General features: G+C 40.7%; 1 protein-coding gene across 16 annotated transcripts in view; it reads right to left on the reverse strand.

The window, feature by feature from the left end:
* RGSL1 (regulator of G protein signaling like 1) overlaps window positions 1-17,846 on the reverse strand; it is a 108,178-nt gene that overhangs the window by 67,040 nt on the left and 23,292 nt on the right. For all 16 annotated transcript variants that reach the window (XM_054656521.2, XM_063794886.1, XM_063794874.1 and 13 more), the window contains 3 exons: window positions 16,792-17,759; window positions 2,976-3,038; window positions 2,336-2,558 (listed from right to left, as the gene is read on the reverse strand). In XM_054656521.2, coding sequence (XP_054512496.1) covers window positions 2,336-2,558; window positions 2,976-3,038; window positions 16,792-17,759 — 1,254 coding nt within the window. The remainder of the gene's footprint in view (window positions 1-2,335; window positions 2,559-2,975; window positions 3,039-16,791; window positions 17,760-17,846) is intronic.

Genomic DNA, 17,846 nt, shown 5'->3' on the forward strand with positions numbered 1-17,846 from the left:
CTGTATAAAAGATGATAGTGGTCGGGTGTGGTGGCTCACACCTGTAATCCCAGCACTTTGGGAGGCTGAGACAGGTGGATCACTTGAGGTCAGGAGCTCGAGACCAGCCTGGCCAACATAGTGAAACCCTATCTCTAATAAAATACAAAAATTAGCAGGGCATGGTGGCGGATGCCTGCAATCCCAGCTACTCTGGAGGCTGAGGCAGGAGAATTGCATGAACCTGGGAGGTGGAGGTTGCAGTGAGGCAAGACAGCACCACTGCACTCCAGCCTGGGAGACAAAGGGAGACTCCATCTCAAATAATAATAATAATAATAATAATAATTTTTTAAAAGTACCATACATAGGCTAGGCATGGTCACTCACACCTTTAATCCCAGCATTTTGGGAAGCCAAGACAGGAGGATGGCTTCAGCCCAGGAGTTCAAGCCTAGCCTGGGCAACATGGCAAGACCCATCTCTACAAAAAATAAAAAATTAGCTGGGTGTGGTGGTGCATGCCTGTAGTCCCACCAACTTAGGAGGCTGAGGTGGGAGCTTTGCTTGAGTCTGGGAAGTCATGGCTGCAGTGAGCTGTGATTGTTCCACCACACTCCATCTCAAAAAAAAAAAAAAAAAAAAGATAATGTTCTAGCTCTGGTACTCTGTGAGTTTAGGGTACAGCTTGAGACACCAACCTACCTGAGATTCAAGGCTCTGATTTGGCCAAATTCAAAGAAGGCCCTTTATTAGGCCAGACTTGTGCTCCAAAAAAGCAGTGATAGAGGAAGTAATGATATGTGCTTTGGAGAGGGACAAGGAGCTTCCGTGGAGGGTGGTTCACATTCTTACTGGCTATCCCTTGTGTCCCATAGCCACCAAAGTAACGCCTATTGCCCAACATATGTGTGGTGAAACTTACCAGCCATCTTTTCATCTACTTTGATCTTGATTCCTGGGAAAGAATCTAAGATCCTCAGGATTTAGAGAGAGAGTGGAATCTCTATGGTTAAAAAAGAGGGCCTGTTCATGCTAGATTTAAATAACTTATGCCCAAGCATGGCTCTGACAGGCAGGCATCCAGGGCATCTTGGTTTATATATAGAGTGCATATTAAAGTTTTAAAAAAGAGCCGGATGTTACATTCTTTTGGTAATCTAACAAGTACCATTTACTTAGCACCTGCTTACTATGTAAATACATTACCTCTAATCCTAAACAAATTAGGGGCCATTATCTCTACTACATAGATGAACAAATTAGGTTCAGAGAGATGGAGTAACTTGCCCAAGCTCACAGAGCATATGAATGGTACAACTGAATTTTCAAAGCTTTTGCTTACTCTTTATCCATGTTTTTCAAAGTGTAGGTCATGACTCACTAGTATGCCAAAAAATAAATGGTGACATTGTTAGCTTTTATATGACATGAAACATAATAGAATAAAGAATGTTGGAGTACAGCATCTTATGTAATAAGGGCAAGTATTGCTTTAGAAATTTTTTTTCATATATATGTGCACACATATACACAGGTATATATTTAAGGAATTATGAAGTCAAACGTATATATTGTGGATCAAAGTTTGAGAAATATGCAGTATTCCAACTGCCTCAACATAGATAATTAAAGCACTATGCTCAATTTGAATAATAATGACTAACATTTACAATATTGAACTCTTAAGTGATTGTCAAACATTGTACTAATAGCTTTCATAGATGATCTCAGGTCACCTGCATAAGTTTGTTATTATTCCCATTTTACAGATGAGAAAACTGGGGCTCAAAGAGAAGTTAAATACATTGCTCAAGCATACAAGTGAATAGGAGAGCACGGGTGTAACCCCAGACTTCTGGGACAGCAAAGCCTTTTGCTCCTAACGATGTCTCTCCACTGCCTGGGTGGGCTGGTGTGTTATGTAAGGGAAGGGTGACTGTAAAATATGTTCACAGAAATGTGCTTGGACCCTGTTCTGGAGGAAATGTGGTGAGATGGAACATGCTTATCAGATGCATGAAATGAAGTATTCAGCATCAACTGTGGTGGTGCTTTGGTGGGCCAGAGTCTAGCTACACTTGAGCACTCTGGCTCCCTCAGATCCAGCAGGGAGCTCTACGGTCAGTCTGTCTGGATTCAAATCCTGACTGCAACTTACTCTGACCCTGGGGAGGTCACATCCTCTCTGTGCCTCAGTTACTTAGTACTTACCTCATAGGCTGTTTTGATGACCAAATTAGGTAATCCCTGCATTGCATAGTGCTGACGCTTAGTAAATAATTAGTCAATGTTCAATATTATTTTCCAGTTTCCCATATGTAAAGGTCAAAAAAATTACAGTGACTGCTCTGACCTGTTAGAAACACTGGAGATGTCAGCTCTACCTGGAGAGAGCCTCCTTGCTTCAGGTCCTCAGTAGCTATCTTTCGCCACTGCATATAGTCCATTTCCTTCATGTCAGCCAAAGCCTGGCTTAACTCTAGAGACTGCTGAATCCTCCTATAAAGAAGAATGTTCTCTTCTTTGCCTATAAATTCTCTTTTATGCTGTCTGGAGCTGATGAACCTGTTCTGTGTCTAAGAGAAGAGGGTGAGGGGAAGATGGCATTTGTTACAGGAACTAGACTAGAAGCAATAATTTTGTAATAACTCAGTGCTCCATGCCTCCCTGTTACATGGTCTTATGCAGGTTGTTTTCAATTGTTAAGAACCATTGCTCCTTTACATGCCAACCCCCACCCTTTTCTAATCAAACTCATTTTCTATAAGGAAGAAATTTTCTGTGGTTGTGACTTTTTCAAAGTCATCTTATGCACTGAGTCCTTTTCCTTGAGAGGTTTAGCTTTAGAACAACAGGGACCATGCTGATCTTTGGTTGACTCCAGGAAAAATAACAATTTCATTTACTTTAACACATAACCCTTTTAAAACAGTAATTACTCTTTCTTCTTCCCTCATCCTCATGATTCCTTCCTAACCCAAAGTCCTTCCTACCGTAAAAAGGAGAAACCAGTAGTCCTCTTCATCTAGAAACTCATCATACCAGGGACTGAGCATCTGAAAACCAAACACAGAATATGCATTATGAGGTGGATGGTCAGCTTGCTGCATCTTTCCTGCATATGTTCACCTGGGAGCAGAGTAGGCTGAAGATTCTGGGTTCTGTAATTTGGAGATCTAATGGAACAGCAAACATTAGCTATGACCAACCAGGAGGCATTCTTTTATCTCTGAATAGAGCAGCTAACACAGCCTCTCTCTAAGTCTCAGAGGAGAGCACTAAATATTTACTTAAGAAGAGAGATGACAAATAATTTACAGAACCATTACTTAACATCTGCATATTATTTCATTCTGTTCCAAAGTAATATCTCATTTTTTCTCAAAATGGCCCTGAAAACCAAGCATCTTTCTTTGGTGTGTCTACTCATATCTCCCACTTGAAGACCTTACCCTTTTGTGAATAACATTTTATTACGTTAAAACAAACAAACACACAACAATAAAACCTATGAGTTAGTGCTTAGCTAGATATATTAACCCATACTATCAGTTTCATTCATTCATTCATTTGACAAATGCTTTATGAATGCCTCCTATGTGTCAGGCACTTTACAAATTGCTGGGAATATAGAGATCAACATGCTGCAAGTATCGCTATAAGGAGCTCAGCTTCCAGCGTGAACAGCAGCATAACACATGCTCTAACAGAGGTACTAACAAAGCTGCTGATTCAGTCAGGGAAATCCAGGAAGAATTCATAAAGGTAAGGAGGTTTAATCTAACTGTGCACCTTGCAGGATAAGTAGGAGCTCACCACAGGGAAGTTGAGTAAAGATCATGCCATGCAGTAGAAAGAGCTTAAGCAAAGGCATCAGGATAGGAAAGAACATGTTTGGGAATCATGAGTACTCCAGTGTGGGCTGAAATGTAGCATTCATGTGAAGAGCCCAGGGATGGGGAAGTGGCAAGAGAGGAATCAGGGATGCATTGGAATTATATATAAGGGACTTGAATGCCTTGCTGAGTAATCTGGGGATTATTTTGTAGGCAATGAATTGTTGATAGTAATTTTTAAGAATGTAAGATTATCTCCACCAGCTGCCTCAATCATGCAGCGAGAAGGTGAGTTTAGGGATATAAATTTTAGTAGCTTTAACAAATCTCCTTGGCTCCTGGGAAACTTGAGTGAAGTGTATTCCTGAGACAATTCAGTTCAGTGACTGAATCCGAGCAATATGTAATGTAATGTTACTCATTAATAAATAAACTGTAAATATATATTAAATATGAATAATAAAAAAGCATGTGTGAAATGAGCACCCTATTAACATCCCTTTTGGTTTAAAAGGTTTATGACTAGGCCGGGCGTGGTGGCTCATGCCTGTAATCCTAGCACTTTGGAAGGCTGAGGCAGGCGGATCACCTGAGGTTGGGAGTTCAAGACCAGCCTGACCAACATGGAGAAACCCCGTCTCTACTAAAGATACAAAATTAGCTCGTCATGGTGGCACATGCCTGTAATCCCAGCTACTTGGGAGGCTGAGGCAGGAGAATTGCTTGAACCCAGGAGGCGGAGGTTGCAGTGAGCTAAGATCACACCATTGCACTCTGGCCTGGGCGACAAGAATGAAACGCCGTCTCAAAAAATAAATAAATAAGTAAAAAAGATTTATGACTCAGGCTGGGTACAGTGGCTCATGCCTCACGCCTGTAATCCTAGCACTTTTGGAGACTGACGTGGCCAGATCACTTGAGACAAGGAGTTTGAGACCAGCCTGGGCAACATGGTGAAACCCCAGCTCTACCAAAAAATAAAAAATTAAAAAATTACTGGGCATGGTGGCGTGCACCTATGGGAGGCGCATGCCACCCACAGGGAGTACCACAAATTAGCTACTGGGGAGTTCAGGTGGAAGAATCATCTGAACCTGGAAGGTGGAGGTTGCAGTGAACCAAGATCGTGCTACTGCATTTCAGCCTGGGAAACAGAGGGAGACTTTGTCTCAAAAAAAAAAAAATTATGACTCTACCTAATAATTAATAGATAAATAAATTTATTTCTTAAGAAACAATGCTTAATAGAGCATTTTCAATTAAAAGAAACAACTAGATATACATTAAAATAATAGTCATAAATAATAAATATGATAAAACAGCATCTAAAAACCCTATAATAGTTTTAATAGTTTTTTGTTAGAATGTATTAGGATTTTCTTTAGAATTGAGCTTGTCCATCACTTGACAAACCCTCCCGGCCCCTTCTCAGAGCAGTGTGTGATGCAATAGATCAAGGTTCTGCAAACATTTTCTGTAAAGTGCCAGATGGTAAATATTTTATGATATGTGGGCTATATAGTCCATTGCAAGTACTCAACTATGTAGTTGTAGGACATGGTAGTATGTAAACAAACAGGCATAGTTTTGTTGCAATAAAACTTTATTTATGGACACTAAAATTTGAATTTCATGTATTATCCATGTGCCCTAATATGTTCTTCTTTTGATTTTTTTCCCTACTATAAAGAAATGTTAAACCATCCCTAGCTTGCTGGCCATGCAAATACACGTGGGAAGCCGAATTTGGCTCCCAGACTGTAGTTTGCTAACCTTGCAATAGACTGAGCAGGAATCTGGACGCTGGCTCTGCACTTGTCAGTAAATAGCAGTGAGACCTGAGAATTTGGCCCATCAGCTGTACAATGAGAGAAGGGATGACAGAATCTCTAATGACCTATTCTAAGGTTATATGTGTCTGATAAAAGATCAGAAGAGGATGAACATGTATTTACCTACTCACTACCAGGCGCTGCATATAGAGTGTCTTTGAGGCAGCCATTATGATCCCCAATGTACTGATGAGAAAACCAAGGATCAAGATGAGTGATGTCAGCAAGATGGCTGACTAGAAGCCCCTAGCACTTGCCCCTGCCTCCATAAACACAGCTGAAACAATACATGAATAACTACATTCTAATAAAAGTTAAAATAACAAAAGGAAAGTGTACATTGAAGGAGTAACAGAAACCCTGATGAACACAGAAACTCAGGATAGCCACAGAGAGAATGAAAGGAAACACTGGGCCTCCACCACCCACTCCCCGAGCCTGGATCAGCTGGGGACCGGGAGGAACTTCTTCCTATTGTGAAAAGCTAGGCTAGAAGATCTCAGCAGCCCTCATTAACACATTAGACACCTACAGTCCTCACCACTGGGGTCCCCTGCAGTCCTCACAGGCACTAAGCCCAGCTGAGGGAGCTGCCTAACGGCCACACAGCTATGCTCCCACCAGAGAAGGAGTTGACACTGTGCCGTGCCTCCTGTGGCCTGCAAGACTACTGTGCTATACCATCTTGGAAATGGTATTACTGCTGGAATGTGTCTTGCTCCAGGGGCAAGCAGCCACAGCTTCCCTTCATCCCTGAGGGTAAACTGCTGCCAAACCACCCCCACCTGATGGCCTGACATCCCCAAGCCAAGTTGCAGGCAGCTGTCACACTCTTCCCCTTGGGGCCAACCACAAGTGGAACTGCTCTGCCCACTTCTACCTAACCCCTTCAGGCTGAACATTAAGCTCTACACTCCCTCCTGGCGAAATGGCACTTTGGTAGAATTGCTTCATGTACCACACTCAGCTGCAGCTGCACCCTGCCCCTAGGGGCCTGAACTGAAATGGCACACTGCCTCCTGAGGAAACAGTGCCTAGTTGGAGCTGCCCCATATTTCTCTCCTAGTCACTGCTGAGCCCCGAACCTGTGAACTGAAGCCAAAGCTTCACATGCCTTCCTGGGAAATTGATGCATTGGTGGAACTGCTCCATCTATCCCTCCAGTTGCTGCTGTACCCTGGGCCCTGGGAAAACAGAACCTTGGCTGTTCAGAGCAGTCACATATTCTCATGCTTGATTTAAAGCAGTGTCCTGCCTCCCAGAAGAGAGGTCATGTACACCAATACCTAAGCTGAGTGGCATCTTACATCCCAGGGAAATAGTGCCTGGGCTACCTGGAATAGTCACACCCCTGGGCCTAAGCTGAAGTGGCACTGAGCAGCTGTGCATTCCAGGACTAAGATGACATAGTACCCCAGGTCCCAGGGAAACAGAACAGTGGCTGAGCTGAGGCACCCCACACTACAGGCCAAAAGAATTATAGTACCCTGCTTCCCTGTAGCTGAACTAGCCCTCTAGAGTCCTAGCTGCTAAGACATCCCTTTCCCTGTATCCCAAGTATTCTAGCATACTTGGTGCCACTGCACCTGGCTTCAGAGTCTGGGATACTTCTGAGCCCCACCGTCCCAGGGTCTGGAGTCACCACTACACGGTGCCTCATTCCTAGGGACCTGAGTTGCCACTGAGCCCCATTGGCTCAGGTTCCCAAACCCACTCTGTGGGCCCGAACCTCCAGAGTACCCCTTCTTCCCCAAAGCTGGACCAGAGCTGTGCTCTGTCCCTCAGGGTAGAATTACAGTTACAACCGAACCCCGGGGCTTGAGCTCCTAGGGGATGCTGCAGAGTCACATATCCTGGCTCTGTGGGCAGCCTACATCCAACCATTCCACATAAAGTGAATGTGCACCCCAAGACCCAAGTGGTACTAATCTGTACAATAAACTCCTGTGACACAAATTTACCTATATAACAAACCTGCATATGTGCCCCCGAACGTAAAATGAAAGTTAAAAAAAGAAAATAAGCAAAATAATAGAAATATATGTCTATAAATATTACATATACACATTATGTCTCATTTGAAATATAATACAAGTATATTTTATGTGTATGTCATAGATGTACATTATATGCACATACATATTCACATACATTATGAGAATTTTACATTTATTTTATATATACACATATATTAAGTATGTATTTTTAAAATTATTTTTAAGTCCTTTATTAAGGTATGATTGACATACAAAAACCTGTAGAAATTTAATGTATACAACTTGATGTCTCTGAAGATAAGTATACACCCATTAAACTGTCATCACAATCAATACCACAAACCTGTCCTCCAAAAGTTTCCTCCTGTTCCCTTTGGTTTTGTTTGCTTTTTTTTTTCTTTTGTGGTAAAAACACTTAACACAAGACCTGTTCTCTCAGTGAATTTTAAGTATACAATATAGAATTGTTAAATGATATTTCATATGTTGTACAGTAAATTTATCTCTCGTGACTGAAACATGGTACACTTTGATCAACACCTCCCTGAAGCTGCTGGCAACTGCCATTCTATTTTCTGCTTCTATGAGTTTATCTGATTTAGATTCAATACATAAGTGAGATTATGCAGTATTTGTCTTTCTGTGTCTCACTTATTTTAATTAGCATGATGTCCTCCAGGTCTCATCTATGTTGTTGCAAATGGCAGGACTTCCTTCCTTTTAAAGACTGAATAATACTGCATCATATACACCACATTTTCTTTATCCATTCATCTTTTGATGCACATTTCAGTTGTTTTCATATCTTGGCTATTATGAATAATTCTGCAATGAACATGATAGTGCAGATATCTCTTCAAGATCCAGATTTTAATTCCTTTGAATATATCCCCAGAAGTGGGATTGCTGGATCAAAAGGTGATTCTACTTTTCATTTTTTGAGAAACCTGCATACTGTTTTCCATACTGGTCACACCAATTTACACTCCCACAAACAGGAATGTAAATTTGGGCATCCAGTGTGAAAAATAGTATGCAGGTTTAGTGTCAGTGTATAGAATCACAACTGTTTTTGAATATTGATTTTATCCTGCAACTTTACTGAATTCGCTAATTAGTTTTAACAGTTTTTGTGGTAATTTTAGGGTTATCTACATATAAGATCATGTCATCTGCAAACAGAGGCATGATAGTTTTACTTTTTCTATATACTTTCACTTTTTCTATATAGTTTCACTTCTTCCTTTTCTATTTGGATGCTTTTTTTATTTTTTATTTTTCTTGTCTACTTTCTCTGGCTAGGACTTCCAGTATTTTGTTGACGAGGAGGGGCAAGAATGAGGATCCTTAGCTTGTTCTGGATGTTAGAGGAAATGATTTCAGCTTCTTGCCATTGAGTATGATGTTGCAGCAAGCTTTTCATAAATAGCCTTTATTGTGTGGGAGTACCTTCCTTCTATATGTAATTTTTGAGAGTTTTTGTCATGAAAATATTTTGAACTTTGTCAAGTAATTTTTCTGCATCTATTGAGCTGATCATGTGATTTTTACCTCTAATTCTGTTAATGAGTTGCATCACAGTGATTGATTTGCATAGGTCAAGCCATCCTTATAACCCAGGGATAAATCCTACCTGGTAATTGTGTATAATTCTTTTAATAGGCTGTTGTATTTGGTTTGCTAGTATTTTTTTCTTTTCTTTTTAAAGACAGTATCTTGCCTGTCACCAGGCTGGCATGCAGTGTCACGAACATGGCTCACTGCCGCTTCAAATTCTTCCAGAAATCCTCCCTTCTCAGCATCCCAAGTAGCTAGGACCACAGGCACACACCACCATGCCCAGATAATATTTTTATCTTTTATAAACACAGAGTTTTGTCATGTTGCCTAGGCTGGTCTGGAACTCCTGGGCTCAAGCAATCCTCCCACTTCAGCCTCGCAAAGTGCTGGGGTTACAGGCATGAACCACTGCACCTGGCCATGCTCGTATTTTCTTGTGAATATTTGCATCTGTTTTCCTCAGGGATATTGACCCGTGGTTTATTTTTCTTCTTGTGTCTTTGTCTGGCTTTGGTGTCAGAGTTCTAGCCTCATAAATTACTTTGAAAGTGTTCTCTCTCCTTATACTTTTGGGAAGAGTTTAAGAAGGATTGGTATTAATTATTAAAATATTTGATGGAATTCACCAGTGACGCCATCTTGTCCCTGGTTTTTCTCTTTTGGGAAGTTTATTATTACTTCTTCAGTCTCTTTTACTGTTATTGGTCTGTTCAGGCTTTCAATTTCTTCTCGACTTAGTCATGGTAAGTTGTACGTTTCTAGAAATTTATTTCTTGTAGGTTGTCCAATTTGTTGGTGTATAATTATTAATAATAGTCTCATTATCCTTTTTATTTCTGTGAGAATAAATTGTAACATCTTTTCTTTCATTTATAATTTTATTTATTTGAAACTTCTCTCTCTTTTTTTAAGCCTAGCTAAGGATTTGTTGGTTTCATTTATTGCTTAAGAAAACAAACTTAGTTTTATGTTTTTAAAAATTGATTTTCTATTCTCCATTTCATTTATTTCTTCTCTAATCTTCATCCTCTTCTTCCTTCTGATAAGTTTAGGTTTCGTTCTTCTTTTTCTGGTTCTGTGAGGTGTAAAGTTAGGTGGTTTATTTGAGATTTTTCTTTTTTAATGTAGGCATTTATTGCTATAAACATCCATCTTAGTACTGCTTTTGCTGCATCCCATAAGTTTTGGTATGTTGTTTTTATTTTCATTTGTCTCAAGTATTTTCAAATGCCCTTTTTGATTTTTTTTGAGCTACTAGTTGTTTAAAAGTGTGTTGTTTAATTCTGTGTATTTATAAATTTTCCCATTTTCTATTCTTGATTTCTAGTTTCACTCCATTGCACTTGATAAAAAAAAATACTTGTGGCCAAGCGTGGTGGCTCACGCCTGTAATCCCAGCACTTTGGGAGGCTGAGGCAGGTGGATCGCCTGAGGTCGGGAGTTTGAGACCAGCTTGGCCAATGTGGTGAAACCCCGTCTCTAAGAAAAATGCAAAAATTAGGTGGGCATGGTGGCGGGCGCCTGTAATTCCAGCTACTCAGGAGGCTAAGGTAGAGGAATTGCTTGAAGTCAGGAGACAGAAGTTGCAGTGAGCCAAGATTGCGCCACTGCACTCCAGCCTGGGTGACAGAGCGTGACTCTGTCAAAAAAAAAAAAAAAAACTTGTAATGTTATTTCATTTTATTATTTTAGAGACAGGGTTTCATTCTTTCACCCAGGCTGGAGTGAAGTGGTATGATCACAGGTCACTGTAACCTTGAACTCCTGGGCTTAAGTGATCCTCCTACCTCAGCCTCCCAAGCAGTTAGGACTACAAACATGTGCCACCACGTCTGGCTATGGAATATTTTTAATCTTAAATTTGTTAAGACCTTTTTGTGACTTAGCACATGATCTATTCTGGAGAATATTCATGTGCACCTGGGATGAATAATTATTCTGTTGCTGTTGAGTAGAAAGTTCTGTATATGACCGTTAGGTCCAGTTGCTTTATGAGGTTGGTCAGTTCTGCTCTTTCTTTGTTTATTTTCTGTCCGTATGATGTATCCATTATGAAGAGTGGGGTATTGAAGTCTTCTATTAAAGCAACACAATAATAATAGGAGATTAAGTTCTTCCTTCAGATCTGTCAATGTTTGCTTTATATATTTAGGTGATGATGCTGGGTGCATATGTATTTATAATTGTTACAGCTTCCTATTAAATTGACCCTTTTATCATTGTATAATAACTTCCATTGGCTTTTGTGACAGCTTTTGACTTAAATTCTATCTTATCTGATTTAGTATAGCCAAATATGCTTTTTTGGGTTACCACTTGCATAAAATATCTTTCTTCAACCTTTCACTTTCAGCCTATCTGTGTTCTTAAATCTATCATGAGTCTTTTGTATCTTTGGGTCTTGTGTTTTTATACATTCATCTACTCAATGTCTTTTGATTGCAGAGTTAAGACGATTTACATTTAAAGTAATTATCGTTAGGTAAAGACTTACTGTTGCCATTTTGTTAATTGTTTTCTGTTTTGTAGTTCTCTTCTTCCCTCTCTTTCTCTATTGCTGTCCTTCCTTTGTGATTTGATTGTTTTTTGTAGTGATATACTTTATTTTCTTTTTATCTTTTAGGTACCTACTATACATTTTTTGTGGTTACCATGAACCTTGCATTAAACATTTTATAGTCATAAATCTGTTTTAAGCTGATAACAACTTAACTTAAATTGCTTTAAGCTGATAACTTCAATTGCATACAAAATTCTACACTTTTCTTCCTACTTGCCATAGTTTACATATTTGATGTCAGCTTTTATTTTTTCTATATTGTGTTTTCATTAACTAATTTCGGTGGTTATAATTATTCTTACGACTTTGTCTTAATTTACACACTAGTGTTCAAAGTGATTTATATACCTTTATCACAATATTACAGTATTATGTGTTTGTCCTTATATTTACCTTTAGCAGTGAGGTTTATACTTTCATATGCTTTTGTATTGTTATTTAGCATCTTTTCATTTCACCTTATTCTTGAAGTTCCTTTAGCACTTTTTGTAAGGCAGGTCTAGTGGTGACAAACTCATATTTTGTTTGGGAAAGATTTTTTTTAAACACTTCTTCACTCTCAAAGGATAATTTTTCTGGGTAAAGAATTCTCAATTGCCAGTTTTCCTTTTCTTTCTTTCAGCATATTGAATATATCATCCCACTCTCTCCTGGACTACAAGGTTTCTGTTGAGAAATCTGCTGATAGTCTTTTTGAGCCTCCCTTTTATATTACAAGTCACGTTTCCCATTCTTCTTTCAAAATTCTTTGTCTTTGACTTTTAATAATTTATCATATGTCTGAGTATGAAACTCTTTAGGTTCAGCCTATTTGGAGATCTTTGAGTTTCAGAAATCTAGGTATCCATTTCTCTCCCTAGATTTGTGAAGTTTCCAGCCATTATTTCTTTAAATAAGCTTTCTATCCCTTTTTCTCTTGCTTCTCCTTCTGAGACTTCTATGTGTATATTGGTTCACTTGATGGTGTCCCATAAGTCCTTTAGGCTTTCTTTGCTCTTTTTCATTCTTTTTATTTCTGAAATGATCTGTCTTTGAGTTCATTTCTTTCTTCTGCTTAAAACATAAATCTGTTTTAAGCTGATAACAGCTTCAATTACTTTAAGCCTTTGAAGCCTAATCAAGCCTGCTGTTGAAGCTCTTTATTGAATTTTTCAGTTTAGTCATTATATTTGTCAGCTCCAGGATTTCTATTTGGCTCTTTCATTGTTTTTTATTTTTTATTAAACTTCTAATTTTATTGATGCATTTTTTTCTGATTTTGTCCATGTTTATCTGTGTTTTCTTATCACTCATTGAGCTTCTCTAAGATGATTATTTTGGCTGGGCATGGTGGCTCACCCCTGTAATCCCAGCACTTTGGGAGGCCAAGGTGGGAGAATAGCTTAGGGCCAGGAGTTGGAGGCTACAGTGAGCTATGATCATGCCACTCCATTCCAGCCTGGGTGACAGAGTGAGACCCTGTCTCTCAAAAAAAGGATTATAGTGTTAAACAGTTTAGAAATTCTTTATAAAAAGTACAAGAAAAAATTTTTTTCAGATGTTATTTTGAATTATTTGGTCAAGCAGTTTATGGATCTCCATTTCTTTAGGGTCAGATAGTGAAATGTTATTAATTTCCTTTGGTGATATTACATGTACCTGATTTTTCGTGACCCTTGTATCCTTGCATTGGTGTGTGTACGCTTGATGGAGGAGTCACCTCTTCTGGTCTTCACAGACTGGTTTTGCCACACACAAAAAGGCCTTTGCAATTAGCCAGTCAGAGATTCTGGGCTGGTTAGCTGGCAATGTTTATAGGCAGGCCTGCTGTTGGGTTCCATGAGTAAGGTCATTATGTCTATGGGTGGGTGAAGCTGGAGCTGTACCTGTGGGCAGATGGAGTTAGAGCCTGGTTCAAAGGCAGTTGGGGCTGTCTCAAGGTCTGCAGGTGGTTTGGGTTATAGCTGAGTCCACAGATGGTCAGGGATAAAACTGAGGCTGCTAGCAGTCTGGAAAAGCCATTGAATGTGGCTGTCTCTAGGTCCATGGGTGGACAGGGCTGCCTCAGAGTCTGTCATCAGGACTGGGGTCAGCAAGCCTGTTATCAGGGTGTGGTTCCTGCTGGATCTCAGGGCAGACGATATTTCCTCTGTGACTGCAGTTGAGCAATGTGGAGCTGGGTCACAGGGCTGCTTCCATGTCTAATGAGACCCAAAGGCATTGGGCCATTAACAGGGTGTTAAGCAGGCATAGTTTCTGCTAAGACCATGGGAGGGTGGGTCTGGTGGCAAAATTATGGACAAATGATGCTGGACTGAGTCCACAGGAGATGAGGCTGATTCTGGATCTGCAGCCAGGATCCTGATTGACAGGCCTGCTACTAGAAGCATGAGACTGCTTTTTCAAAGCAGCTTTCCTTGGTCTTGAACTCCACTGGGGTGGTGCAACCTCTGACTTGGGTCCCAAAGCTCATCAAAAGGCACTTTTTTCTGTGGATAGTTGGCAAGTCCATGTTTCTATGGGTGAACAAAAGCTGGGGACCTCCTATTTCACCATATTGCTGATGTCACTCTGAGTATGTATGTATTTAGTGATATGTGCTACGGACAAAAATAAAATGGGGATCTGGTTGCAATTTTATATCAAATGGCCAAGGAAGTCCTCACTGAAAAGGTGACTCTTTAATGGAGACCTGAGGGAGTGAGAGACTAAGCCATGCAGTTATCTGTATGTTACAGAGCACAGCCAAGCTGGCAGTGTGCCTGGCACAGTTGATGATGAGCATGGGGTGGGGGTGGAATAGTAGATGAAGCCAGAGAGGAGAGGTGGCATGCAGATCATGTAGGGCCTTGCTAGATTTATTAGGGACTTTGGATTTTACTGAAAGTAAAAATCTTCATTGAGACAGCCATCTGTTTTCAAGGTTCTCACTCATTTCCTTTTATTTATTTTCAGTTAAATTACACTATGTTTTGACAGAATCACTGTGGTTGGCATGTAAATGAGTTGATGAGGGGCAAGGGTAGACACCGAGGCATCAGTTAGAAGACAATAGCAATATTACAGGTAAGAGGACAGGGCTTGGGTGAGAGTGGTTGTAACAACGGTGGAAAGGAGTGGTCACTTCTGGATTTCTTAAGGTAATGCCAACAGGGTTTGCCAATAGACTAGACATGGGTGTAAGACAAAGAGGTGAGTCAAGAATGATATAAAAATGTTTAGTCTGAGTAACTGTGATAGGCTAGTCTTCTCCACGTACAAATATCTTCAGTATCTTTGCACCAAGTCCCAGGCAGAAGTATTTGCTGTGAGAATCTGCTGATCCAGAAAGCACAGTCCCAGTCTGAATCTCTGTCGTAAAATGCCTCCACAAAATGCAGAAAGACCACTGTGCTTTAATTAATCAAAAATTGAGCAAAGGAGAACTTTGGCTGTGGATCCACTAGACTGATCTATTCTGAAATTACCTCACTGTACAACCCTGGATAATTATGATATACTGGAAATCATGCCAGACTTAGAGCCGAAAACTCCAGGATTCTGATCCTGGATCATCTACTAGCTAGCTGCATGGCTTTGGGCTAATTCACTTACTCTCTGTGTGACTGAATTCCCTTATCTGTACAAGAGAAGCAACAAGACTATTCTGTCTGTCTCTTGGGAGTGCTAAGAAGCATAAAGGACACAATGTGTGTGAATGTGCTTTACAAGGTAAATACGTTATAATGCACTAAATAATTTGATGTTTTTTTATCTATTTGCTCCTCCAGATCTACTTTCTACTCTTCTTCACCCTGTTTGTGCCTTGGAAGATTAACCTGTATGCGCCACATCAATCTGTTCCCTTGTCCTCTGTTTGGGTTTATCAGATGAGGTGTCCTGGCAGGAGATGGGAAATCAGGAGCAGAGTGAGCTTGGGGTATCTATTTCTCCAATCCCTCCAAACTAGATCACTGTGAACTAGTTATATCCCCCAACTGATGATTACAGCTTCTGCCAAGTAAGTGTCCCACTCCATACAGCTCTTTCTCTCCTGATTCTAGTAATTGCTTCCTGTCCTCAGTTCTTCATACCTAGGAATGACAAAGGTGCCCTGCCCTTACTGACTTTATGGTATGACACTATCCCTGTGGTTGCCCCACTGCACCACCCATTCCTTTGTGAGTAGTCCCCCTTATTTGTCTCTCATCTGTTACCCAACTTAACTTTGCCGTTTGCTTTCTGCTAAGAACTTGATGATACAATAGCTATATGATGGGCATCACTTCCTGTGAGTCTTCAGAGTATTCTCTTGCTTTTATCTAATGTTTTGAGATAAAAATAAACTCATCCTAATTGAACATTTCCTTGATGGCTAGTCTAGTAAAGGGAGACCTTGCTTTTCAATACATAATGTTTATAACAGAAATTTAAAACTCTCCTCATAGAATACTCTGAGGTTCATGGTTTGGGGAGGCTTCACATAACAAGAAAGTGAAGAAGGAATGGACATCAACCACTCCCCACCTCCATTGTACTTTAGAATTTTTGGCTGATTTGGGGGACGTTGCAAAATTTGTGCCTTGAGACAGCGGTCCCCAACCTTTTTGGCACAGGGACCAGTTTTGTGGATGACAGTTTTTTCCATGAACTTGGGGCTGGGGGGATGATTTCAGAATGAAACTGTTCCACCTCAGATAATCAGGCATTAGATTCTCATAAGAAGCATGCAACCCAGATCCTTCATATTCACAGTTCACAGTACTGTTTGCACTCTAATGCTGCCACTGATCTGACAGAAGACAGAGCTCAGGCAGTAATGCTTGCTTACCCGCTGTTCACCTTCTGCTGTGCAGCCCACTTCCTAACAGGCCATGGACTGATACAGATTTGCGGCCCAGGGGCTGGGGACCCCTGCCTTAACAGATCAACCAACTCTTCAATATGTAAAGGTTTATGTGGGTAATTATATAGTCACTTAGCCAGTATAGGTGACCAGATGGGATTTTTAGTCAGTTTTGACCTAATTTGCCAGATATAACTTATTTCTGTGAGGCATGGCCTACCTTGCAAATCTCCTTCTGGGCTTTGGGAATCCAGGGGATCACATCCCCAGAGGGCAATAGTTCCTTCAGGCCCTGAATGGTTTGGGATTTGAGTGGTAAGCATGGACCAATCTGCTCATTCAGGTAGAGCTCGCAGATTCTGTCACCCAGCAAGTGACGAAAGATTGCATTACCATTCTTTTTGTTATTCAGAAGGACACTGAGGAAATGCTGCAGGTCCTGCCAGAGGTCAAGAAGTTGGATCTCCACTTTCAAATTCAGCTTCTTCAGGTGGTCCCGGAAAGGGTTCCCTGCACAGGCATCAGCACACAAGGCCAAGTGGATGTATCCTAAGGAGAAGCTTTGCTTGATGGCCTTCTGAATTGTCATCTTGGAGGAGTGATTGACAATGGGGATGACAGTCCTCAGGTGGGTAGAGACCTTTGTCTCAAAGGGAGCTTCCATGTGGAGGTGGCTCTTGGCTTTATTCTTCATGCTGGATATTTTTGCATAATGCATATCCTTTTCCAGGGAACTGATTCTTGTTTCCTTTGAAGAAGCCATTTTCAGGGAAGGCATTTGTATAACCACCTTCTCTTGAGGACATGTCTCCTGTAGGGGCATACCAATAGCATCTGGCTTGAGATCCATTTCCAGAGACCAAGAGTCAGGATCTACCAATTGCCACATCTTCCTCTTGGCTTTCCTGCTTGAGTACCGTTTCTGAAAGTGGTGGCACTTCTTGATGCTCATGTTCAGAGGGAGCCCTCCTATGTGGGTGTAGCAAACGCTGTATAAGCGAGTCTCGTACTCTTGCATCAGACCATGGCATGCTTCCTCCTTGGCCATGGTCATCTTGGTGTGGGTGTAAAAGTTGGGAAGCCAATAGCTCTGGAGTTTGAACAGAGCCACTTTCTGCATGTGGCTCAGGATCTCCCTCCTAGTGGTTGATTGGTTGGGATGCCAGATGGAGAGGTTCAGGAGGGACTCTGGAAATAATACAGAGAAATCATGGGTGAAAATGATGTGATGATGGCAGTGATGATGGTGTTGGAGAGGTTTTTAATTTTTTTCAA

The sequence above is a fragment of the Pan troglodytes genome, chromosome 1 (genome assembly GCF_028858775.2).
Source record: "Pan troglodytes isolate AG18354 chromosome 1, NHGRI_mPanTro3-v2.0_pri, whole genome shotgun sequence".
Lineage (NCBI taxonomy): Eukaryota > Metazoa > Chordata > Mammalia > Primates > Hominidae > Pan > Pan troglodytes.